A 26,174-nucleotide genomic window follows, 5' to 3' on the forward strand; every position below is an offset into this window, starting at 1 on the left:
GTAACATTCTAAACCAATCAATGCAATTCACTGTATTAATACACTAAAAAAGGAAACACAATATGATTATTTCAATAAATGCAGAAAAAGCATTTGACAAATCCAACATCCAATCCTGATAAAAACTCTCAACAGACTAGGATTAGAATGAACTTTGTCAGCCTGATAAAGGGCATCTTTAAAAATGTAGAGCTAGTATCACACTTAATGGTGAAAGTTGGAATTCTTCCTCACTAAGATCAGGAACAAGATAAGGAAGTCTGCTATCACCACCTTTATTCCACATTGTACTAGGAGTTCTAGCCAGTGAAATAAGGCAAGAAAAAGAAATAAAATTTATTCATGATTAAAAGGAAACATAAAACTAACTTTAATCTCAAAAACATGATTATCTTTGCAGAAAATCTATTGTAATATTTTTAAAAGCTACTAAACCTAATAAATGAACTTAGCAAAATTGTAGGATACAATCAATTGTATTTTTATGTATGAGTTATGAATGATTATAAAATGAAATTTTTAAAATACCATTTACAATAACAACAAAAGTGAAGAAAGGTGTGAAAATCACAAAACATTGCTGAGAGAAATTTAAAAAGACCTAAATAAATGAAAAGATATACCCTTTTTGTAGGAAGGAATAATATGCATTATAAAGACATCAATTCACTATGTCTAGCACAAACTAAATAGAAGCAGATTATACAAAATCATGAACAGCAGCCATCAAAGAAGTCTGCCTATCAAAGGCACCAACATTATTGAAGTATCTCTACATTATTATTTTTGCTGAATACCCTTACAATTCCTCCAAAAGGATTCTACAGCTGGATTACCTGGTAGAAGTCTTTTAATTAATGTATAATCTTGCCAGTCATTTCACTTCTCTGTGCCCCAGTTTCCTCATCTATAAAATAGAGATAATAGAACTTCTCTCATTCAGCTATTGTGATATTTAAAAGATAAAGCTTCTACAAGGCACTTAAGAATTTGGTACATAATTCAGGGCATTTGGGTGGTTCAGTCAGTTAAGCATGTGACTCTAGATCTTGGCTCTTGATCATGATCTCACAGTTGGTGAGTTCGACCCCTGTGTCAGGCTCTGCGCTGACAGTGCAGAGTCTGCTTGGGATTCTCCCTCTCTCTGCCTGTCCTCTGTTTGTACTCTCTCTCTGTCTCTCTCTCTTTCAAAATAAATAAACAAATGTTAAAAAAAAAAGAATTTGGTACATAATAAACAACTGCATAAATACATCCATAAAACCAATATAAATAGTAAACTTACTATTCTTTATTTTTTTTAAGATTTTTTTTTAATGTTTATTTGTTTTTGAGAGACAGAACATGAGCAGGGGAGGAGCAGAGAGGGAGACACAGAAACCAAAGCAGCCTCCATCCAGGCTCTGAGGTGTCAGCACAGAGCCCAATGCAGGGCTCAAACCTACAAACTGTGAGATCATGACCTGAGCCGAAATTGGACGCTTAACTGACTGAGCCACCGAGGTGCCCCAACTTACTATTCTTTAGAGTTAAGTGTTTATTATAATATACCCCTTCTTTAACTTAACTAATGATTCCTATTGCAAATCAACCTCAGTTTTAGTCAAGGTTTGTACAAAGATAGTTCATTAAATTGCATGTATTTAGTCAATTTTAGGCAGCGAGAGAAAAGTATCTTCTCTTATCCATTTTTTATTAAGAAGCAAACATAGATAATGCCTGGGATGACCATAATCTTGATTTACCTGATCCTAGTTTGTGCCTACTGTCTAGGCATACCTGCTAATGGTACTCTCTTTCACTCTTAAAAGTGTCCCAGATTGGGGCGCCTGGGTGGTGCAGTCGGTTAAGCGTCCGACTTCAGCCAGGTCACGATCTCGCGCTCCGTGAGTTCGAGCCCCGCGTCGGGCTCTGGGCTGATGGCTCAGAGCCTGGAGCCTGTTTCCGATTCTGTGTCTCCCTCTCTCTCTGCCCCTCCCCCGTTCATGCTCTGTCTCTCTCTGTCCCAAAAATAAATAAACGTTGAAAAAAAGTGTCCCAGATTGCACAGGAATTTAAAGTTGCACAAGTCTATCATAATTCTTGATTGGAATGGAAACTGAATCTAGATAAATACACTTGAGTAAGGAATCAACAAACCATGAATGAAATGAACAGAAACTGAAAAAAGAAGAAGGGTATAGGCAGTATGGATAACTAAAAATGAAAGAACCAAAGTTGTTAGAGAATAATATATGTTTCAAAATGTCCAAATAACAAAACCAATTCATCCACAAATTGAATTCAAGATTCCTTTGCTGCCTATAAACTCACAAATTCTTTTCTTTTAATGTTTATTTATTTTATTTTGAGAGAGAGAGAGAGAGAGAGAGAGAGAGAGAAATAATCCTAAGCAGGCTCTGTGCTGTCAGTGCAGGACCCAACATGGGGCTTGAACCCATGAACCATGAGATCATGACCTGAGTCGACATCAAGAGTCAGAGGCTCAACCAACTGAGCCACCCAAGTGGCCCTAAACTCACAAATTCTTAAAAACTTAGTGATAGTCCATGAAAAATTCATCAGGCATTTCCTTAAGGCTTAAAAAAAATCCATAGATGAATAGCAAATAAGTGTTAATACACCAAATTTAATTTCCTTTTCCTGTTTTAATATATAATCTTAAAGCCAATATGTAATTCTGATAGATACATTCTATAGAAATTGAGAAAACTTGTTTAAATCCACACACTGTAGACCAAGTTTTAGCAAGAAACTATTTTTTAGAGCTATTTTCAATCTCTTATCTGAAAACATTAGTTGACTTTGGAAATTCTAATCCCTTTAATATCCAGCAGCAACTAAACAAATAGTCGTGATCCCTTAAGAGGATAAATATATTCATTTAATTAAAGACTGAATTATGTGACTTGGTGTGCACTTTTGCATTTGTATTATGAGATGTATTTATGTGTCCTATGCATTTCAATAATGAAAAACTGAAAAGGAAGTATAATTTTAAAGAATAGCCTATTAATAGAGGCATTCTTAAAAGATCTGCATCTTGATCTTAAATTTTCAAGAATTTAGTCAAAGAATAAAGTACTGGAATGGGCCACAACAGAGATGAACGTTGAAAACACTATGCAAAGTAAAAGCCAGTCACAAAAGACTACATATTGTATAATTCCATTCATACAAAAAGTCCTGAATAGGCAAAGCTATAGAGACTAAAATTAGATTAGTGGTTGCCTCAGCCTGGGGCTAGGATGGGGAGGATAAGGGAATGGGGAATAACTTCTTACAGGAATGAAGGAAATATACTAAAATTAATTATGGTGATGGTTGTACAATCCTCCACATATACTAAAAGCCACTGAGTTGTATATTTAAGTGGGCAAACTTATGGTCTATTAATTATATCGCAGTAAATCCATTACCAAAAATAATTTAGGTTATAATTCCTATCTGAAACATATATTGTTATATACTAATATCTTAAAGATGGAAAACATGATTCTAATATTTGATAGAAAAAATTCAGGAAATTTATCCATTTGTCTGTTTGTGTTAATTGCTCAACATTGATGCAAATACGACACTTTATGTCACTACATTCCTACTGATTTTCAGAGTATAAATAGATTTCTTAAATGCTTTTCCCACAAAATAAATTTAGAAATTGTCTTGACTTTAAATTTGGTGGAAATTTCCTAGCTTCATTTAAAAATATAAATATTTTTTAAATAATCTGTCAAATTGTAGATATGTATTCCTTAGTAGCCATTAATTTACAGTATCTCAATACAAAGTTTAATAAGAATAATGTGAAGGTTTTGTAACATGCATAACTTTTTAAGTGTATACATACAGTCCTATTTTATCTTCTTAAATTCTATTTGTAGAGTTTCAAGTAAAAAATACTAATCATTTCTTGACCAAGTTATATACGTTTTGTATTCAATTATTTTTAAAAAGTTACCAAATCCCCCCACATATTAGACACCAGTGCTACCAACACTGATATGGGTACTTGCAAGCTGGACCCAGCTCCAAGAGAAATCCTCCATTGTGATATACATACCTCATGAAAAAAAAAGAGATCAGGTGGTCCATAGTAGCCTTTACTGCTGCTGCAGACAAATGCAGCCTTGCCCACTGAGTACCTCTGCAATCTTCACCAAGGCTAACCTCAGCTGACAAAGCTGTATAGAGACTACATTGCTGGAATTTCTCCAGAGCTAGAAACGCCATACTCAACTCAGCCAGCACCCTTATGCCCACCCACAGATAAATATCTTTCTCTACTAAAACCATTCCACAAAATTTGGAAGGAGTGACTCTTCCATCAAATGCACAGACATCAACACAAAGCTACAGAGACATGGAAAATCAAGGAAATATGACACCACCAAATGAATACAATTATTTTCCAGTAAGTGACTACAAAGGAATGGAAATCTACAAATTGACAATTCAAAATAATTATTCTTAAAAAGTTCAGCAACCTAAAAAAGACTATATATCAATGATATCAGAAAAGAATATATGAATAAAATAATAGGTTCAAAAGAAAGGTCAAAATATAGAAAAGAACCAAATTCTGAAGCTGAAGAATGAAATGAATGAAATTTAAAAATGCAACAGAGAGCAACAATAGAAGATGTGATCAAGCAGAAGAAAGAAACTGTGAACTTGCAAACAAGTCATTTAATATTACCCGCTAAAAGAAAAGCCAAAAAGCAGTGAAGAAAGCCTCCCTAAATGATGGGACATCATGATGTGAAATAATATTAGCAATATGGGAGTACAAGAAGAAAAGACAGAGAAAGGGGCAAAAACTTATTTAAGGAAATAATGGCTGAGAACCTTCCATATCTGGGGAGATATATGAACATCCAGGTCCACAAAGTCATATTGTACACCTTAAATATGTACAATGTTGTCTGTCAATTATACTTCAAATATTAAAAAAAGATTAGAAAAAGCTAGCTAGTATATAACAAATGTTCATTATACAGATATGAACATGTATAAAAATAAACAAGTACATATAAAATTAAAATGTATGTGCATATATAAATAGTTTTTAATATACTCTTTGGTGTTAATACAGTATTTTTGATACCAGATAAAACAACAGAATTTTAAATTTTTTATTTTACTTATTGATTTCTGTCTAGTCATGGTGGTCTTATAGCTTTGTAGAATACAGTTTGCTTTAAATTTATGTCAAATAAAAAAAGAAAATATTATTTGCAAACAGGAGATAGTATTTTTGGGTTTTTATATTTTTTTCAAAAGTAACTATTATTACCTAAGTAACTATAGTTCCAAATGGTTTTCTGCTTAAAACATTTAAATCCCTAAGATAAAATTTGTCCTAGTGGAGATAAACCTATCTATCAATTTTTCTCTGGAATTCTCAGTAAACACATTATACATCTCCCTAGTGAGCTGACATTTCAAGCAAACATAAATCAAGATCTTACCTATAAATAGTGAAGTCACAACCCTGAACATGTTAATAAGTGAGTTACATGAAACAATGAAAAATGTTAATATAAACCATCTATAAAAATTCTTATAATAATTTTCACTAAGAGTAACAGTATGATTTAAAGATATATTGAATTTCACAAACCAAAAATATATAAGGAAGAATCAAGGATGGTAAAACATCCAACAAAAAACTCTAAATATTAGAGATTATATTCATCACACTTAGATGTCACTGCATGGCCCTAATAATTCAAAGACAATTAGACTTTTATGTAAGTAGACTTTTAAATAAGCTAAAAGTTACTTTGGGACTTTATAACAGTTTCAAAAGGCATTTTATGCTGCTTCAAAGAGACACTTTTCTAAGCTCCACTACATAACCAATCTAAAATGATATGAGATATGAACTCTTCAAAGTACTGTTCTATTAAATTCTGAGATCACTTCTAGGGCTAGTGTGACCATTAGGAGACAAGTTTAAAACAAAAGTTCATGTTCAAACCTCAGGCATCAAAAAGGCACTCAAAGTGGCTTATAGAAACAAAGAAGAGCTCTGCAGAGGATCAGAAAAATATGTGGGTCAATTCAAAGGAACAAGTCAGACAGCTGAATGCAGTAGCCAGTGCAAAGAAAGGATGGCTAACTGCCCAGACATATTTCACTACTCAAATACTTATAAATGTGCACTCCTTGTATAGCTACTGTCATCTGATGCAAAAGTTAAAAATTGAATGCTCATACAATAACAAAAATGTAAAGCACCAGGAGCCCACTAGGCATTGCCTTTTAGGGAGAGGTAGGCTTTATAAATATAAACACAGAAGCCAATGTAAATATCTGTAATCATTTTGTTAACCATATATAACAGACATTTTCCTGTAGTAATTTCATTGACACTAATCATATCCATATATATTTTTACACAAAGGTTTCTATATTTGCACAATGCTTAGTATATTTTTAACTCCTCAAATATATTTGGGAATCATTCCAGACCACAAGACTCCAAGGAATTGCAGAATTTATCAGACTGACATGTCAACACATATGAATATAGAACCCATACAATGTTGTTTTTATTCAGCAAGCATGTCATAAACAAAATTTTCTGGCTTATGATGCCAGGTAGATGAAGTCAATTAAAGTCATTGTAATTGTTAAAAAAATAAACTCTGAAACTTTAAATCTACAACTTAGTTAACAGGTATATTTTTTAAAAAGCTAAATTCACATTATCTTCTGAGATCTCAAGATTCTGATGCCATATAACTTTATACTCCCTCCATAGAATTTAATGTAGAGTCAATGGGCACAGTACAGATGAAATACATGTTAAATACTATCTTGTGAATTAAAAGAAATGATCAAGATAACAAAGGCAATTCCATTTCACCGAGATAGAATAATGCTTCCATTTTGTTTATTGCTTTTTTTTTTTTTAATTGATAGCAGGTCAAAAGACATGCTCATCTTAAAATGATTTAAGCATGCTTCTCACCAGTCGTAATTAGGGTATAAACAAACTAAGAAAGCTATAATCAAAGTATAGTATAATCACCGTATAATCAAAGAAGATAGGATCACCAGGGGTTGAGCCCTGAACTTTATATTGCTAAATGAGTGATCTTGAGCTATTTAAGTATTTTGAACTAGTTTCCTCATTATTCACATGGGAAAAATAATCATGATATCTACTTCACAGAGTTCTTATTGGAGAGTAAGGAATAAAAAGATCTGAACACAGTTTTCTAAACTTGGAAAGAAATATAAAAATTCATTGGGTTATCATCAAATAACAATTTTGCTGAGAAACAAGCTATTCGACATATAATGTAATATATCTGCTTCTTTATACCATAATTAAAATATTTTTAATTAAATAAATATTCATCCAGGGCATTGAGGAGGGCAACTGTTGGGATGAGCACTAGGTGTTGTATGGAAACCAATCTGACAATAAATTATATTTAATATAAAAAATTCATCTAAGTAAATTATACAACTATTGATGTCCTCACTTTTAATAATTTAGAAGTAAGAATAATTAATATATTTTATAACATTATATTTTATAATATATTTTCTAAAAAGAGTGATGACTCATTTTTGTTTTTAAAATTTAATCTTCTCATACTGTTTAACCTTTGTTTTACTATGCATTTCAATTAATAAAACATATATGAGCTTCCAGTTAAGCTTTATGAATATATATCAGTAGAAGGAAAGATGTTTATTAAATTTCTAAGTCAACTCTAAATCTGTTCTTTTTTCTTATCTGATTCATTTGATGCAAACACAATAATAGGGTAATAAATTGTCTCACTGGTGAATAATAAATTAACATTTTGCTTTCAACATACTTATTACCTGAATGAGGCTTTAGATAGAACCAAATATAGTTAAAATATTAAACACAACAATCAGAGGTAAAATATTTGCAACAAGCCATACCTAGTAATAAGAACAGCGTTATCGTGGTGGGCAATCCCATTTTCTGGAATGGTGTTTCCATCACTTTGGTGGGAGAGAATGGATTTCTGCCATTTACAGAAGCTATCGAGGGACTTGTCTGCATGGTGGTTTATCTCCAAGTTTGGCTGCAATACAACATGCATACCAGAAATGTTCCAAACAAATTACTAAGGTCAGTTGCTAAAACTTCTGAAGACTAAAGTGGGACTATAATTAGAAGCAGTGGTTTCTAGGAATAATCTCTTGCCAATTTTTATTTCTGTAATATCTGACCTAGAGTTTAGTGTACTATTGAACATTCTTTCTAGTGTCAGCTTTAATGATAATGTGAATATATGTGATCATCAGCAACCAAAACCACTATTATAAGATCTGCCATGCCAATACTCATCTTTCTACTGAAACACATAGCTAATATACATATATATAGTTCTAACATGACATAAGAGGTATATTCTTATAAACTATTTAAAATTTGCTTAAAATATTAAATGCTTAGGAGTGAAAATCATATTCAACTAGAACTTCCTAGAACTTCCAATAATAAGATATTTTATTTTGTAATACATAATTCTATAGCTTGTCTGTTAAGAGTTTTAGATTTCTAAACTAACTCATTCTTACCTGATCTTCTGTAAGAACAATTAACCGGGCCACTATAATATTCACAACGTTTCCTAGGCTGGAATCACGGTAAAGTTTGGCAACCTGACCTCCAGAAAATAAGAAAAGACACAAAGTCAGACAAAAATCATAGGGTGATTGTTTAATATTTTTTTAAAGAATGGTAAAATAATTGTTCATAAATTTAACCACTGTGTATATAAAAAGGTATTATTTGATCTCATATCACTTAGAACTCTATCCCCAAGATGCCTCCATAAAAGATTTGTTATACAAATCTACCTCAAGAAACATTTTCTCCTAAAACTGAACTACAAATAGTAATTAAGAGGGTGAGCTGATGTTCCAAGTCAAATAAAACCTCTTAAACAAGATTTAGTACGACCCATTCAAACTGTCATATTATCTGAAAATGAACAATAAAGTCACCTTTACATTTATTTCCTATGGAATTGAAACATTAATATATCATTTTTTTCTCATTTCAGACAAGTAAATTTTTAAAATCATCAATTCACATTAAAAATCCATGACCTTAGTCAAAACCACACATTATTAAGTTAAAATATTATATAGAGGCATCAAACTTACAATATTCATCACACTCAAAATGTAATGTTCAATGTCTTTGCGGCCATGGTAGCCCACCATCATTTTGTCTGCCACTACCAATGTCTCCACAAACCGCTCAATGCTTACTGATCTCTTCTGTCTGTGGCGGATATGCGTGCCATTAATTGGTAGTGAAGAAGGAAAAGTAGATGTGTCATTCAGCCACCAGGGTTTGCCACTTCTTATGAGGTCTACAATAAAAATAATTAATTCAGATAGATTCACTAATTAAACTTACTTATTTTTAGATCTTTCATATAGACATGCTTCTCATAAACTATCTAAAGCAGTAAGACTTTTCATAGTGAGGAGAAGGGATGAGGAAATGCGGCAGTGAGAAAACTAAACTTTTTACAAGTATCAAAACAATCATTTTGTCTGAAAAAAATAAACATTAATAACATATAGCTGCTCATAAAAACAAAACAAAATAAGCCCAATGAATTACATAATAAAATTTTTTTAAATAATCATTTCATATTATTTCAGTGATTATGTCATAATACTTTTAAATATAGAATATGTACTTTATACAGTTTTTTTTTTCTAAAAACAACTAGAGCATTAACTTTCTAAACACTTTCAAATACTTTTTCTTTTTTTTTTTCTTTTTGAGAGAAAGAGACGGCACAAGTGAGGGAGGGGCAGAGAGACAGGGAGACACAGAATCTGAAACAGGCTCCAGGCTCTGAGCTGTCAGCACAGAGCTCAACATGGGGCTTGAACTCAGGAACAGTGATATCAGGACCTAGGCCAAAGTCATATGCTCAACTGACTGAGCCACCCAGCAGCCCCTCTAAAATAGTTCTGATGAAGAACATTAACACTGCAAAAATCTATTCCCTTTAAAAAAAATTTTTTAACATTTATTTATTTTTGACAGACAGAGCGAGACAGAGCACAAGTAGTGGAGGGGCAGAGAGAGGGGGATACACAGAATCCAAAGCAGGCTCCAGGCTCTGAGCTGTCAGCACAGAGCCCAACGTGGGCTCGAACTCATGGACCAGACTGCAAGATCATGACCTGAGCGGAAGTCGGCTGCTCAAACGACTGAGCCACCCAGGTGCCCCTATGCCTTTAAGTAATCTCTACACACAATGTGGGGCTTGAACTCACCACCCCAAGACCAAGAGTCACATGTTCTACCAACAGAGCCAGTCAGACTCCCAACAAAATCCTATTCCTTCACAGTATTTATTTTAAAGTAGGATGCTTTTATTAAACTTTCTTTTTTAAATATATATTTTTTAAAACATTTATTCACCTTTTGAGAGACAGAGACAGAGTGTGAGCAGGACAGGAGCAGACAGAGAGGGAAACAAAGAATCCAAAGCAGGCTCCAGGCTCTGAGCTGTCAGCACAGAGCCCAATGCAGGGCTTGAACTCACCAACCGTGAGATCATGACCTGAGCCGAAGTCAGACACTTAACTGACTGAGCCAGCCAGGCGCCCCCCCTTTTTTTTTAAATATATATTTTTTTGACATTTAAACTCTCTTAATTAGAGGAATTCTGCCCTATAAATCTCAATACTTTTTTAAGGTTTATATATTTATTTTGAGAGACGGGAAGGGAGCATAATTGAGGGAGGGGCAGTGAGAGAGAAAGAAAGAATCATAAGCAGGCTCCATATTGTCAGTGCAGAGCCCCACTCAGGGCTTGACCTCATGAACCACGAGATCATGATCTGAGCCGAAATAAAGAGTCGGTTGCTTAAATTAACTGAGCCATACAGGCATACCTAGAAATCTCAATTCGAAAAGACTGAATTTTTTTTTTATTTAATTTTGTGGTGTACAAGTATTTATACTGACAGAGAACCCAAAGTTTTCCTCTTCTAAAACCTAGAGGTAAACGGTGTTAGAATGAGTGTTGAAAGATTATGGTTCCAGCATAACTTGCTTTAAACTACATTTTACTGTGGATTACAGTTTAATCCTTTGTTTTCTAGACATTTGGTCCTTCAGTACACAGGCAACCTTTTAGTACGATGGCATCTGTAAACACTTGACCGATTTATATTCATCTTTATTTAATAAACTTGAAAAGGTACAGGTCCTCTGCATACTTCACTTTCATATCTGTATGTTGAATAAGAAGTCTTTCTAACCTCTACTTATTGAAAAACTTAGTGAGGAAAATCAGATTAATTTATATAATATGTTTGACAGAAATTGGCAGTATTCTCTATTATTTTTCTAATTTCTTTAGCCTTTGCCTTTTATAAATTACTTTGATATAAGTTCTAAGCAATAAGAGATGGAAATGACTGTGAAAAGTATCAGTAAAATATTTTTGAAACTCATATAAATTAAGTATTTTTATTCCTAAAGGTCCAGAGAGGGAGAGACATAGTATTTCTTATTTCAAAAGTATAACTTCCAGGGGGCACCTGGGTGGCTCAGTTGGTTAAGCGTCTGACTTCGCCTCAGGTCGTGATCTCAAGGTTCATGAGTTCGAGCCCTGCATCGGGCTCTGTGCTAACAGCTCAGAGCCTGGAGCCCGCTTCAGATTTTGTGTCTCCCTCTCTCTCTGACCTTCCCCAGCGTGCATTCTGTATCTCTCTCTCTCCAAAAGAAATAAACATTAAAAGTATAACTTCCAGGGGCACCTGGGTGGCTCAGTCGGTTAAGTTTCTGACTCCTGATTTTGGCTCAGGTCATGATCTCACTCACAGTGAGTTCGAGCCCTGCATTGGGCTCCATGCTGATGGCACAGAGCCTCTTAGAATTCTCTCTCTCTCCCTCTCTCTCTGACCTTCCCCCAATCACACACATGCTCGCTTTCTCTCTCTCCCCCCAAATTAATAAACAAACATGAAAAAAAGTATAACTTCCAGATAACCAATAAGTATTCCCCTATTCTAGAAAGACTCAAGGTGGCCACCAAGACTTCTTATTGTTTACACTTTGTGTGATCTCTTCCCCTTTAGTGTGGATGGGACCTGTGACTTGCTTCTAAACAGTATAATACAGCAAAGATAATGCGATGTACATGATTATATATCAATGAGTACATAATTATGTTACATAATACTGTAGCATTTTTCTTCCTAGAGTCCTTCCCTTGCTGGCTTAGAGGAAGCAAGCAATCAAGTTAGAGAACTATACATGGCGAGGAACTACAGACAGCCTCTAGCAGACAACCAGCCCCAAACGAAAGTTTTCAGTCTTATAGTAGCAAGGAACTGAATGCTGCCAATAAACGTGGGAATTCCTCCCCAGTCAAGACCAGATGACAACCCGGTCCTGGCTAAGGCTAAGTTGATAATTCATTCATGTACAATTTGTGGTCCACAGAAACTGTGAGATAATAAAAACATATTGCTTAAGCCACTGAGTTTATAGTAATATTGTGCTGAAATGGTCAAAATCCTTTCTGCATTAACATAATTCCAATTTCTTTTGCTCAGTCTTCCATGATCCTAAAACCACTCATGTATTCAAATCATGCCTTGGTTTCCCTTTCTCTGGATGGACAGCCTAAATGTCTAAATATAGGATTTAATTTCCATTATTTTGTCATTTTCACTTCTCTGATCCATCCAATTTCTCCTTATATTTATTTCAAGTACTATGAAAAGAATTAGACATTATTGGGCAAAATAAACACAGCAACGCTGTTTCTCATTAAATAGCATTCAGCATAAGGTAGCTACTATTATCATCATTTTCATAAATTTCAGACTTACATTGTTAGTTTGCTTATCACTCCATCAATAAATGTATATATAAGTCTTTAATGGACATTCTTATTTTTTTTTAAGTTTATTTATTTATTTTGATAGAGAGCATGTGCAAATGGGACAGGGCCACAGAGAGAGAGGGAGAGAGAGAGAATCCCAAGCCGACTCTACAAGGCCAGCACATCTTCTTTATCCATTTGTCAGTTGATGGACATTTAGGCTCTTTCCATAATTTGGCTATTATTGAAAGTGCTGCTGTAAACATTGGGGTACAAGTGCCCCTAGGCCTCAGCACTCCTCTGGTTTCATTTTAAAAATTAAATCAATCCAGCATGATTAGATCATTACAAACCAGTATCTACATTCTGTAATTGTCAATTGTTTAATGTTAAGTTTAATCATCTGTACTAATATCTTTTTTAGTCTAGTATAGGATATGCAATTGACTTAATTTTATTTCATAACAAAGATTTGTAGATATTCAAATGATACTCATTACATATGCTTTGCTCAATTTAATTTTGCATAGAATATAGAATATTAAAGAAAATATTCCTCCATAAACATATACAATAAATAACTTTTCCCCAAAACCAAACACATGGATCTCTTTGCCACCTGATATAAGATCTTATATTTTTCATCAATCTCAAAATATGTTTAAATGCATACAGTCATTCACAATTAATGCACTGACCTGCTTTATTTTTCACTAAAAGCACTATTACTTCTTGGTACTTGGCTATGTATTTGTTTCCTTGGTTGATTTTTTAGTTAACTGTCTCTCTTTACTAGAATACAAGCTTCATGGGAGCAGAAACTTTTCCTGTTTTATTTATTGCTGCATATCCAATATCTAGCCTGACACATACATGCTAAATGAATATTTATCTAATAACTACATAAGTAAATCATGCAGGTACAGAGACATAATAATATCTGTAACAATGGATAATAGGAGCATTCAGTTATACCTGGGTAATGGTAAAGGAGCAACTTTCACTTCCTTGTTTTTCTTTTTATCACATACTTACTAAATTTTCTACAAAAAACAGGTATTTTTCATAATTTTTAAAAAATTAATAGCATAATCTAATTAGAATGGGAAACTTTATATCTGAATATGAGACAAATATACCCACTTTCAAAATGGTTTTTCCAACTTATATTTTGATATAAAATTGAGTTCCCAATAACCAGTTAATTGGCAATTAATACCCATAAATGCACATGTCATTTGAATTATGCTGTCAAAATAGTATCAGAATTAAGATCAGTAGTTCTTTTTTTTCTTTTTAAAATATTTTTTTAATGTTTATTTATTTTTGAAAGAGAGAGAGAGAGAGACAGCACAAGTAGGGTAGGGGAAGAGACAAAATCAAAGAATCCAAAGAAAGCTCCAGACTCCAGGCTGTCAGCACAGAGCCCGATGCGGGACTCAAACTCATGAGCTGTAAGATCATGACCTGAGCCAAAGTTGGCCACTTAACTGACTGAGCCACCCAGGCACCCCAAGATCAGTAGTTCTTAACCAGACCTATCTCAAACTCATTAAACACAAAATACCTTTTCTAGTGATATTCCTATGAAACTACTATAATGTTTTCCACTCATGGGAAGCCAGTGAAGTGTTTGAAGGTGTATAATTAAACTAGATTTAAGAGAAAACACACTAAAGACAGAACAACAAACCTGAAGACAGGAAGACCAGTTAGAAAGTCATTATAGTGGTATAGGCAAGAGATAACAGGGGTCTGAACTAAATGGACTGGTGTTAAAGGTAACAGAAATGACTGGTGAATAGATTAAAAGTTAGGAAATAGTCACAGTAATCCACTCAAGATTTTTTAGTTACTCAAGAATATCTCATTGGCCTGCTTTATTTTCCACTAATAACACAGTAATCTAGGGGGAGAGACTGTGGAAAAAGAAAATCTTCCCCAAAAAGGGCAGAATTTTATGATGGCACTAAGAGTGGATTTGCTGCACTATTTGACTCGTGCTTAAACCTTAGAAAAAGAAGGATCTGCCCCAGTAAGGCCAGTGAATAATAAGATAGGCACTTCAAAAGAGGATAACTTGAATATCTAAGGGTCAAGAGATATTTTTCAGAATATTATGAAATCATTAAGTATTTTTGCAAAAAGTGATCTTTAAGATCATGAAGTGAAGGATGTCATGTTACAGCAAAAGTGATGAGAAAACTGTTTCACAATAAACAACTAAATATTTTAATCCTAGTTTGTCAAGAATGTATATATAGTTGTAATTATAGCCTAAATTTTGCTAAATTTAAGAAAAACTAAACTATTTCCATAATACTTAGTTTCATTACTCAATGAATATTCTTTCACTGTTTCCTATGAAATTTTATTTCATGTCTTAAGTGGATTCACTTTAAGTCGCCTTTTTCTAGTACCAATTATTCTTCATCAAGAAGGACCTTCCAGAGATTACTCATGAAGAGAATATGCAAAAAGAGAACAGTCAGCTGAAGAAAGAACTCCAAAGAGCACTTATATTTGAAGCAGAAGGAGCCCAAGAAGCATAAGGATATAAACTAAAGAGTGACGCATCCACTAATTCATAAGATAACCCATTCTATTTTCTATAAATCTACTTGTTGAACCTATACCATTTTTTCCTAAAATCATTTGTTGGTGAACTTTTCTTTGTATTAAGCTAAAACCTGCTTCTGAAATACTCTACCTCTGGTTTTAGCTACTAGAACTACACAGAACAAATCTAATCTTCTTTTTTTTTTTTTTTTTTTTTAAGATTTTAAGTAATTCTACACCCAGCATGGGGCTTGAACTCACAACCCTGAAATCAAGAGTTGCACGCTCCACTGACTGAGCCAGCCAGGCACTCCTAATCTTTTTTTTAATACAAAAGTTCTTTAAATACTAGAAACAGTCATCTCAATAATAATGATAGCAAAATTACATGTGAGTGATTAATGTGTGCTGAAAGAAGTACTCAGACAGGCTGGGTAGTTTGTCCAAAGCTAGAGTAAACCATATTCTTTCTATCATGCCAAGCCAAAATATCCTCTATTTTGTAAGTTTTCTAATCTTTAGACTAAAGAGCCTCCTAACTCCTTACCTCTAGTCTTGCTCTTCTCTTATTCAGTCTCTATAGGACTGCCAGGATAATATTTCTAACACCCAAATCTGACCATGTGATTCCTATTGCTTAACACCTTTCAATGGGTTTCCAGCACACTTAAGATAAACAAACTCCTTAACATGGTTTACAAGCCCTTTGTGTCTGGGCCCTCCTTGTCACTTCAGTGTCATCTCTCACTGCCACTTCTCACCCAGTGTGAAATTCACTCCTATCCCTGCAGCCCACATTCTAATATGTATCCTGTTATAGGAACTGGTAATGACTGCAATGTGACATTCTCTCTGTTGGTTCAGAAACTTTGTAAATGCTATTTCCTCTATGTGGAACACTTTACCCACATTTCTTCCACTTGTGCACAGCTACCTTCTTTCTCCCTCAGGCCCCAGCTTAGAATTCACTTCCTGGCACAAAAACCGGGACTCAGATCAATGGAACAGAATAGAGAACCCAGAAATGGACCCACAAACGTATGGCCAACTAATCTTTGACAAAGCAGGAAAGAATATCCAATGGAATAAAGACAGTCTATTCAGCAAGTGGTGCTGGGAAAACTGGACAGCGACATGCAGAAGAATGAACCTGGACCACTTTCTTATACCATACACAAAAATAAACTCAAAATAGATGAATGTAAGACAGGAAGCCATCAGAATCCTCAAGGAGAAAGCAGGCAAAAACCTCTTTGACCTCAGCTGCAGCAACTTTTTACTCAACAAGTCTCCAGAGGCAAGGGAAACAAAAGCAAAAATGAACTACTTGGACCTCATCAACATAAAAAGCTTCTGCACAGCGAAGGAAACAATCAGCAAAAATAAAAGGCAACTGATGGAATGGGGGAAGATATTTCCAAATGACACAGCAGATAAAGTGTTAGTACCCAAAATCTATAAAGAATTTATCAAACTCAACACCCTAAAAACAAATAATCCAGGGAAGAAATGGGCAAAAGACATGAAAAGACACTTCTCCAAAGGAGACATCCAGATGGCCAACCGACACATGAAAAAATGCTCAACATCACTCATCATCTGGGAAATACAAATCAAAACCACAATGAGATACCACCTCACACCTGTCAGATGGCTAACACTAACCACTCAGGCAACAACAGATGTTGGTGAGGATGCGGAGAAAGAAGTTCTCTTTTGCACTGCTGCTGGGAATGCAAACTGGTGCAGCCACTCTGGAAAAGAGTATGGAGGTTCCCCCCAAAATTAAAAATAGAACTGCCCTACAACCCAGCAATTGCACTACTAGTTATCTACCCAAGGGATACAGGTATGCTGTTTGGAAGGGACACATGCACCCCAATGTTTATAGCAGCATTATCAACAATAGCCAAAATATGGAAAGAGCCCAAATGTCCATTGATGGATGAATGGATAAAGAAGATGTGGTATATATATATATATACAATGGAGTATTGCTCAGCAATCAAAACGAATGAAATCTTGCCATTTGCAACTACATGGATGCAATTTCGCTTATGCTAAGTGAAATTAGTCCAAGACAAATATCATATGACTTCACTCATATGAGGACTTTAAAACACAGAACAGATGAACACAAGGGAAGGGAAGCAAAAATAATATAAAAATAGGGAGGGGGACAAAATATAAGAAACTCTTAAATATGGAGAACAGAGGGTTACTGGAGGGGTTATGGGAGGGGGGATGGGCTAAATGGGTAAGGAGCATTAAGGAATCTATTCCTGAAATCATTGTTGCACCCTATGCTAACTAATTTGGATGTAAATTTAAAAAATTTTAAAAAAGAAGTCACTTCCTCCATGAAGCCTGTTTTGACCACTAATGTCCCTGCTGTATGTTTCTTTTTTTTTCTTTTAAGACATTTCTTCAATTTTATTTATTTATTTTTTTAATGTTTATTTAATTTGAGAGAGAGAGAGAGAGCAAGAGAGAGTGCATGAGTGCAAGTGGGGTAGGGGCAGAGAGAGATGGAAAGAGAGAATTCCAAATATGAGTGAAATCCTATGGCATTTGGATAGGTGACATCTTTTCAAAGAACTCTGGGCATTATCATTCTAATTGCCCAAATTCCTATTTACACTTATTATTAACCTCACTTACCATAGTGTCAGAAGAAAGAGAGTGGCAATACAATACAATAGACTTTGTAAAAAACCACACACTCACTCACCTGAAACCCCACAATGAGAGTGATCATACAGATGTCGTTGCTGGAGGGTAGACTTTTTGTAAATAACATGAGGATGGCCATTTTCATAACTAAAATGTTTGGAATCCTCTGTGGTATTCTTTAATGGTTCAATAAAATATTCTTCATCTTCTGTGGCAATTACACCATGCTAAAAGAAAAAGAAACAAAGAATTTACCAGGAAGGATCATTTTAAATATTAATTATCATTTATTAACAAGAGTCAAAAATAAGTTGATATCTCTCCGAAAAGAAGTTACAATGCATGTTAATAGAAATTTAGTGGATTATCTGTACCTAGTAAGACCTTCTATAAATTTACCTACACTTTAAAAAGGACATTTAAATTCTTCTACATGCTCCCATGCCTTGTACTAAACATGACACATATATTTCCTCCAATCTTCCCCAAAACTCTTTGATGAAGCAAAGACCTCTTTGTGTTCACTAAAACTTGTTTCCTTTCCAAATTGTGCACCACATCTTCTGTGTTCAGGTATAGCTCCGTTCAAGTTTTGGCCAATGGAAAACAGGCAGATACTATACACCACTTTTAAGCCCAGCCCGTGAAAACCTTCCCCAGGAGAATTCTCTACTCTTTCTGAAAAACTACCCACAGAAGGCAGACGCTGAAAGAGAAGCAATCTGGGTCACTGAGTGACTTCATGGAAAGCTGTCCAACATAAACACCAATATAGGGGAAAAATTAATCTCTATTGTGATAAACTACTGACATTTTAAGATTTATGTTACACCACTTAATATGTACTTAACTGATATACATCCGATATATCCCCATTTTGCAGACCAAGTAACAGGCTCAGAGGTTAAGAACCTCCCCAGCATTATATAGAGATAAATGTAGGAGCTGCAATTCACAGAAGCTTTGCTCTTGTTCATATGACATACTCCTTACACCTATTTATGTAGCCAAGTACAGAGCTCAACCACAGCTCCTTTTTAAAACTTTCTCTAGTCCAAATGAAGTAGCAGCACCCACTTCTGAGCTCCAAAAGAGCTTATTATTGGTATCATTCTTTATAATTAATTCCACACTTCCTTGCTACATTTCAAGTATTGAAGCTATATTTAAATTTGGTATAACATTTCTACTGCATATTTTATCTTCCCAAATGTACTATTTGCTTTTTGAAGGCAGGGGTTGTGTCTCACTGATATAATTCTTTATATCAGTTACAGTCATAGAAAGTATCTCCTATGTAGTATGAACACCAAATAAAAGTTGGCTGATTAAAAGAAATGAGATAGAAAAAGTTATCTGCATTAGAAATAAGACCTTCCATAATGGTCCAATAGTGTTTTCTTAAACATGGCACATGTGAAGACTGCTCTTAATCCAACTAATTTATCCTGTAACACTGGATAAAACACAAACTCTCTGGGTGTATTTCCTCGGCTGGAAAAATGAAAGGGTTGGTGTAAATTAGTGGTTTTAAAACAGCACTCTGGGGAGCCCTAAGGGTTTCAGGAAAGTGCCCTCAGGGGATTGCCCCAGACAACAAAGGGAGACCTATAGGGCTTGGATTCCTGGGCTCAGCAATTGGCTGTGCTTTTATTAATCTATATAGTATGTTTCCACATAACATTTCATTTGAGGAGAGGGTTTTGCTGTTTTAAAAAGAAAAAAGCTGGAAATCTCTGGTCCAGATAATCTCTAAGGTTCCTTTGAATCTAAACCTCTATGATTGTGTTTAGGGAAATTCATGTTAAGTACCACATGCTTGGAAAGAAAGATAAGACATAATCAGAACTGCTCTAATTTATAGATGAAGTTGGCAGGCACCCACGAAATGAGCTAAGGAATGCAAAAAACAAGAAAACAGGGATTAGGTACTTCATGTTATTTTCACCATTGTTTGCTTTACTTTAAGTGTATTAGTCCCTAAATTAAGTGCAAATACTGACAGGCCTAACATAATATGCCATTAACAAACTCTAATACCTGAGCATGAATTACATTACTAGGAAGATTAACAGCGTGGTAGCAAACTGAGCAAGCATGGTTCCTGCAGAAAAGAGGGCATGTTTAAGAAGTTTTTATAAGAGAGAAGTGTACGAAGTGGGGTTGGAGAGTACTGCCCAGAAAGGGTGGAGCACTAAAATCATATCATGCTAAACTGTGGGCAGAAGGATGTTGAAAGGTCCCAGACAAGAAGTTCAGGTTGCTGGGGAAAAACAGAGTCAGAAGCCTGGTAAGTAAACAAAATCTCTAGTTTCAAGAATGGAAAGACTCTGGAAAAAAATCCAGAGATTTTGTGTTACGTACTCTGGGAGATGTTTATACTCATTATCTCATTTAACCTTAACAGTTCTCTGAAGTAAGTACTACTATCAGCTCGACTTTGCAGATGAGAAACAGACTGAACAAAGTTAAGTAACCAACTCATTCAATTGACTTCGGTGCTTGGATTCTTAGCCATTATAGTATAATCCCCTTACCTTCTGAGAGTTGTTTCTGACTTTACTTTTTCTTTCTTTCACCAAAGATGATCTGAGTGCCTATCACATAGGCAAGTACTATTCTACGTGGTGGGGATGCAGTTTTTTTGTTTGTTTGTTTGTTTGTTTGTTTTGTAGCCACCACAGAAGCAGTCAGATCTTTATTTCCCTTTCAGGGTGACTAATAAGAGAGCAAAATTATAATAATGGCTAACCATTCTAAAGTGCCTACGATGTATCAGATACTGCTCTTACTCTCTCTATAAATACACAGTTCATACACACACACACACACACACACACACACACACACATATACGGACACACACATTTATATAAATACATATATACAGTTTACACACACACATACGTGTGTGTGTGTGTGTGTGTGCATGTGTGTGTGTGTGTGTTCCACTTAAACCTCAAAACAACCCAGAAGACTTTTGTCATAATTGTCTTCATTTTATGGATAAGGAAATTGAAGTATATAGAATAAGATCATTGAGTAAATAATTGGCCATGACTGGGATATGGCTACTGTGATTCGAGACCTGACATTGTTAACACAAGGCTCTACTGCCTCACTGGGGCAACCATTCAACTTACACGGAGCTTACATTTTGGTGGAAGGAGCTAGACAAAAGGAATTCATTCACCAGATAAATGACCAATCAGGTAGTGTTAAATGTTAAGAAAAAATAATAAAGCAGTGTAAGAAGACAGAGAGTAATCAGAAGTGAAGGAAGTATACATACTGCTTAAGATGGTCAGGGACATCCTCTCTAATAAGGTGATATCTGGACAGAAACTGAACAAAATTAAAGGAGCAATCTTATGAAAGACCAGATCAGACAGTGGGAATGGCGAACACAAAGGCAATATATAAGCATGCATACAGAATATAGCAAAGAGCTACTGTGGCTAGAGGGAAGAAAAGGAAAAATGATTTTGAACTTAGAAAGGTGTTTGAGGGTAGAAGATGGAGGACCTGAATTAAGTGCGGGTCCCAGTAATTTGCACGTGCCTAGCAAGAGCCCTGCTCTCACTTCCCTCAGCATCCCCACTCATCCCTGCACTGTCTGCCTCAGGCCATCAGGATCAAAATCATCATGTCCTCTTTCCCTGACAACACAGACCCTACAAGAAGCCCAAGACCCAACCCCTGGATTCTAGTCCCCATATGGTTATGTGCATCATGTTTTCAGATCTCGTATCCTACTCTCCCCTTTCGCCATTTAAAACACATCCACTGTGCCTCCTCAAACACGCTCAGCTGCATTTGTGAATATTCACTTCTTTTTGCTCAAACACCTGAATCTCTCTGAACGACACTCTTTCTTCCCTGTAATCCTCTGGAATGGTGGATCCTCCGCTTTCTCTCCTACCTGCCTCCTATTGGACTTGGAGTTAGGGTAAGTGTCCTTGTGATTCACTGCCATTTCTAAACAATCCCTGCTCTCTCCCGCCTCTAAAACAAAAAACCCCTCACCAGCTTCCAATCTCATGCCATCACCTTCTTCCTCCATTAGGTGCAGTTATCTACTTACTGACCCATAGTCACTTTTCCTCATTTCTTAAAGATTTTAGCTTCTGGATCAATCACTCTCTGCAATACCATTCCTGAAATAATCGTTGATTTCAGTATCTTAAGTCACCAGTTCTTAAAAGTTCTGTGTGTGTGCCCCAGATAACTTTAGAAGTCTAGTGGGGGTAAAGACTAGGGGTTACTTCTCAGAATAAAATTGTAAGCATAGAAAAAAATACATAGGATTATAAAGAAAACCAGTTGTAGTAAAATACCATTATCAAAATATTTTTAAAATGTACTATAGGAACACACATGGCTTTTTGTAAGACTTTAAATAAGAAGATGTGTAGTGGATCTAATGGCTACCATAATTTTGTAATAGTGATTAACATAAATAGTACTTTGAAGAACCTACAAAAACTGTAACATGATATGAAAATATCTATAATTTTTATTGAGGTGAACTATTACTTTATTGGTTTGTTACCTATATTCATAATTGAAGGAAATGTTAAACTTCAGTGAAGAATTAGTAAAGATAAAGATGTCACTTTCCCCAGTCCAGTTCACAAACCCCTTGAATTCCATTCATGGGCCCCAGGTTAAGGGCTACTGACAGAGATGGTCTCTTCACCCATTGCTGTCTCAATTCCTTAACCCGTTCAACAAATATCTTGTCATTCACTTTATCTTAGGCATTCGGACCCACAGTACAACCCTAGAATTCAGTATTTTCAATACTTGCAACCCTGCCCAAATCTCAATTTCAAGTATCACATCCTTCTGTCTTTCCAGCACTGTCCCTCTAATACCTCCCTTCCAAGAGATAGTCCTTTTACACCCACCAGAACCCAATGATCCCACCACCTTTTCATTATCCTCCACCCACTAAATGTCCTCATTTCCCTCTTAATCCATCTTCAGTCCCACCTTCAATTCCCTTGCCCTTTTCTCCCTTCACAGAATTTATTTGGCTACACCACAACTCTGATTAGATCAGTTTTACTACTCTGGGCCTACAAGCTTGCAACCTCATTTGCCCACTGAAAGATACATCAAGACGCTGAGTAGTCTCACTTTAAATTCATAACCATAATCTCAACTGTGCTCTTAATGCATCAAGGCAATAATACTATGTTTCTCTAATACACTCAGTATCCTGCTCACCTGGATAAACATTCTATACTTTCTTAATCCCCTAATACCTCTTAATCCCCTAATACCTCATCTTGCCATGTTCCATTCCATTAAACATCATACAACCTCCTGCAAAGTCCTACAACACAAATACCCACCTGCCTGCATCTCATGTCCATATAATCTATTTTATTTCCTCTTATTATGGATGAACTGTCTACTTCTCCTAATCACTAAGGACAGTGATTCTATTTATGATTCCATCCCTTCTCATCTATCAAGAGAAAATTTCCTTTTCTCCACATAATCATTCCCACCTTTATCAAACAAAACATAACCTCCTCTGAACTCATTCATACCTGTAGTCACTGATCATTTCTTACTTTTCCTAAAGTCTTTAAAATAATTATGTATGTACTCTTTTCTCTGTTTTCCTTAAATGCCACTATGACTTCAGCACTGCTTTTGTCAAGGTCACCAACAACCTCCTCATTGATAAATCCAATGCAGCATTTTTCTCTTGAAATACTTCCTTCTCTTAGCTTCTAGGATTTTTGCCTGGCTTTCCTTCAACTTTCTTACTCCACTATGCTTTTTGGTCTCCTCCACATCTTTCTGAGCTCCCTAACCTCCTGGAGTGTCCAAAGGTTCATTTCCTTAAACCACTTTTTTTTTTAACTTCTTCTTTATTCTATCTATATTATTCCCCCACCCCAAGCAATTTCATATAACCTCCTGGCTTTAAATGCCATCTATATATTAATGACTCCAAAATTTATAACTCCATAATTCACATTTCTCTGCCAAATTCCAGGCTTGTATACCCACCATCTTATACAACACCTCACATTTAACATGTCCAACTGAACTCATTGATATATATCACCCCACAATCTTGTCCTCCTACAGCTTTTCCATCTCAGTAAATGCCTGAGTCTTTCTCATCTCAACTGATGGCTGCTTTATTCTTCTAGTTGCTCAGGCCTCAAGCTTGGAGTCATGGATTTTATCCTGACTGTGTCCTCTAAAACCTACCATCTAGCCTCCAGTTCTCTTTTTAACCTCACCTTCCATTACACTTCCTCTCTTTCACTGAGTTCCAGCCTGGGCAATCTTGCTGTCCCCCAAACACTCTTAGATCAAATCTTTGTACTTGAAGATTTCCACCTGGAAAGCCTATTCTTTGGATGTCAGCTTCCCTTCCTCATTTTCCTTAGGTCTTTACTCACTATTTTTTCTACCTGAGAACTTATCATTATCCAACATACTGTGATTTTTATCTACTTATCTGACTGTGTATCTTCTCCAAGAGAATACAAGTTTTGCAATGATAGGGATTTCTCCTTTGTTCACTGTCGTACTCCTAGCACCTAGAACAGTGTCTATTATACATGATAGGTACTTATAAATATTTGGTGTGTGGATGAATGAATAATGGAAAATGCAGAAAAACAACTCTGGGCATAGCTAAGAAATAAGAATAAAATGTAAAGAAAGGAACAATCAAAAAGGGAAATCTCTTGAAAATTAGAACCATGACTGCTTGTAATTTTTAAATCAACTGAAGGAAAAGAAGGCAAAACTGGATAAATCTCATACATAGAACTTAGCACAAAAAAGAAAACCATGGAAAAAGAGAAGGACAAGGGAAGTAAAGAACCAACTACAAAAATGCAGGGGGTAGGAAACAAGAATCTTAAGAAAAATACTAAGGAAATTTTTTTTTCAATTTCTCTAAGCTGAAGGAGTGTCTGTCTTTACATTGAAAGCATCCATTAAATATGAAGTAAGGATAAGGAAACAAGACCCATAGCTTACCACATTAATAAAATTCTTGAAATAGAAAGGATAAAGAGAAGATCATATCACATATCACCTTCATTGAGGAAAATTCTTAGGGAAAAAAAAAAGAAAAGAACAAGAAGCAGATGTCTGTCACCCAAAATGAATCAATGCTAATTTTTTTAAAGATCTTTAAATCTTTCCCTAAGACATAAAGTCATATCATAAATTGGATGCCCCATATTTCCCTTTCCCAATTCCACCATTCATGGTTCCAAAGAAAAATGATTTTTGAAACTAGAATTCCACATCCAGCTAAATTATTAACCAAACACAAAAGCAACAGTAACCTTCAAATAGGCAAATGGACTCAGAAATTTTACTTCCCAGACACATTTTCTGAGGTAATTACTTGAAGATGTTCTCCAATAAAATCATGATGTAAACTCAAAAAGAGTAAGACATAGAACTAACTAGGAAAGAAGCATCCCAAGATGAGATATGTAGAGTAGCTCAAAAAATTAATTAAACCAGTAGATTCCAAGAGAAAAATGCCTCCAAAGAAGAATGGGATATATTCCAAGCAATAGATACAAGGTCTAATAAAATAGATAATATTGATCATTTGGTAAAGAAATCATTATTTTTTTTTTACAATAAGACAAAATAACAGTAGTTAGAAACTCTAGAAATATAAAAGCTAGAAAAGAAAGCCATGGCCCAAATATATAAAGAAAACTAAATGTGACAATATTTTGAACTGACAAACAATAATGTTAGGAATTGTCTTTATGGTGCAAGGATTGTAATGATGAAACAATGGGTGAGGAAATATGATTAGAAGACACTAATGATCTCTACATTGATATTATTTTATATAGAACAATTAAAAAACAGAATTGGTTGGGGCACCTGAGTTGGGGCACTAGCTCTTGATTTTGGCTCAGGTCATGAGACAGAGCCATGCATCAGGCTCTGCACTGACAGCTTGAAGTCCGCTTGGGATTCTCTCCTCTCTCGGTCTCTCTCTGCCTTTCCCCTCTCACACACAGGTGTGTGCTCTTTCTCTCTCTCTCAAAATTAATA

The 26,174-nt window shown here is 35.2% G+C and overlaps 1 protein-coding gene across 1 annotated transcript in view; it reads right to left on the bottom strand.

The window, feature by feature from the left end:
• ADAMTS6 (ADAM metallopeptidase with thrombospondin type 1 motif 6) overlaps window positions 1-26,174 on the bottom strand; it is a 303,804-nt gene that overhangs the window by 273,325 nt on the left and 4,305 nt on the right. The window contains exons 3-6 of the mRNA XM_047087098.1: window positions 18,163-18,331; window positions 9,169-9,380; window positions 8,578-8,661; window positions 7,933-8,078 (exon numbers count right to left, since the gene is read on the bottom strand). Coding sequence (XP_046943054.1) covers window positions 7,933-8,078; window positions 8,578-8,661; window positions 9,169-9,380; window positions 18,163-18,331 — 611 coding nt within the window. The remainder of the gene's footprint in view (window positions 1-7,932; window positions 8,079-8,577; window positions 8,662-9,168; window positions 9,381-18,162; window positions 18,332-26,174) is intronic.

This window comes from Lynx rufus, unplaced genomic scaffold (assembly GCF_022079265.1).
Source record: "Lynx rufus isolate CCGP_SWC_20201006 ecotype Redwood Valley unplaced genomic scaffold, mLynRuf1.p SCAF_1, whole genome shotgun sequence".
NCBI lineage: Eukaryota > Metazoa > Chordata > Mammalia > Carnivora > Felidae > Lynx > Lynx rufus.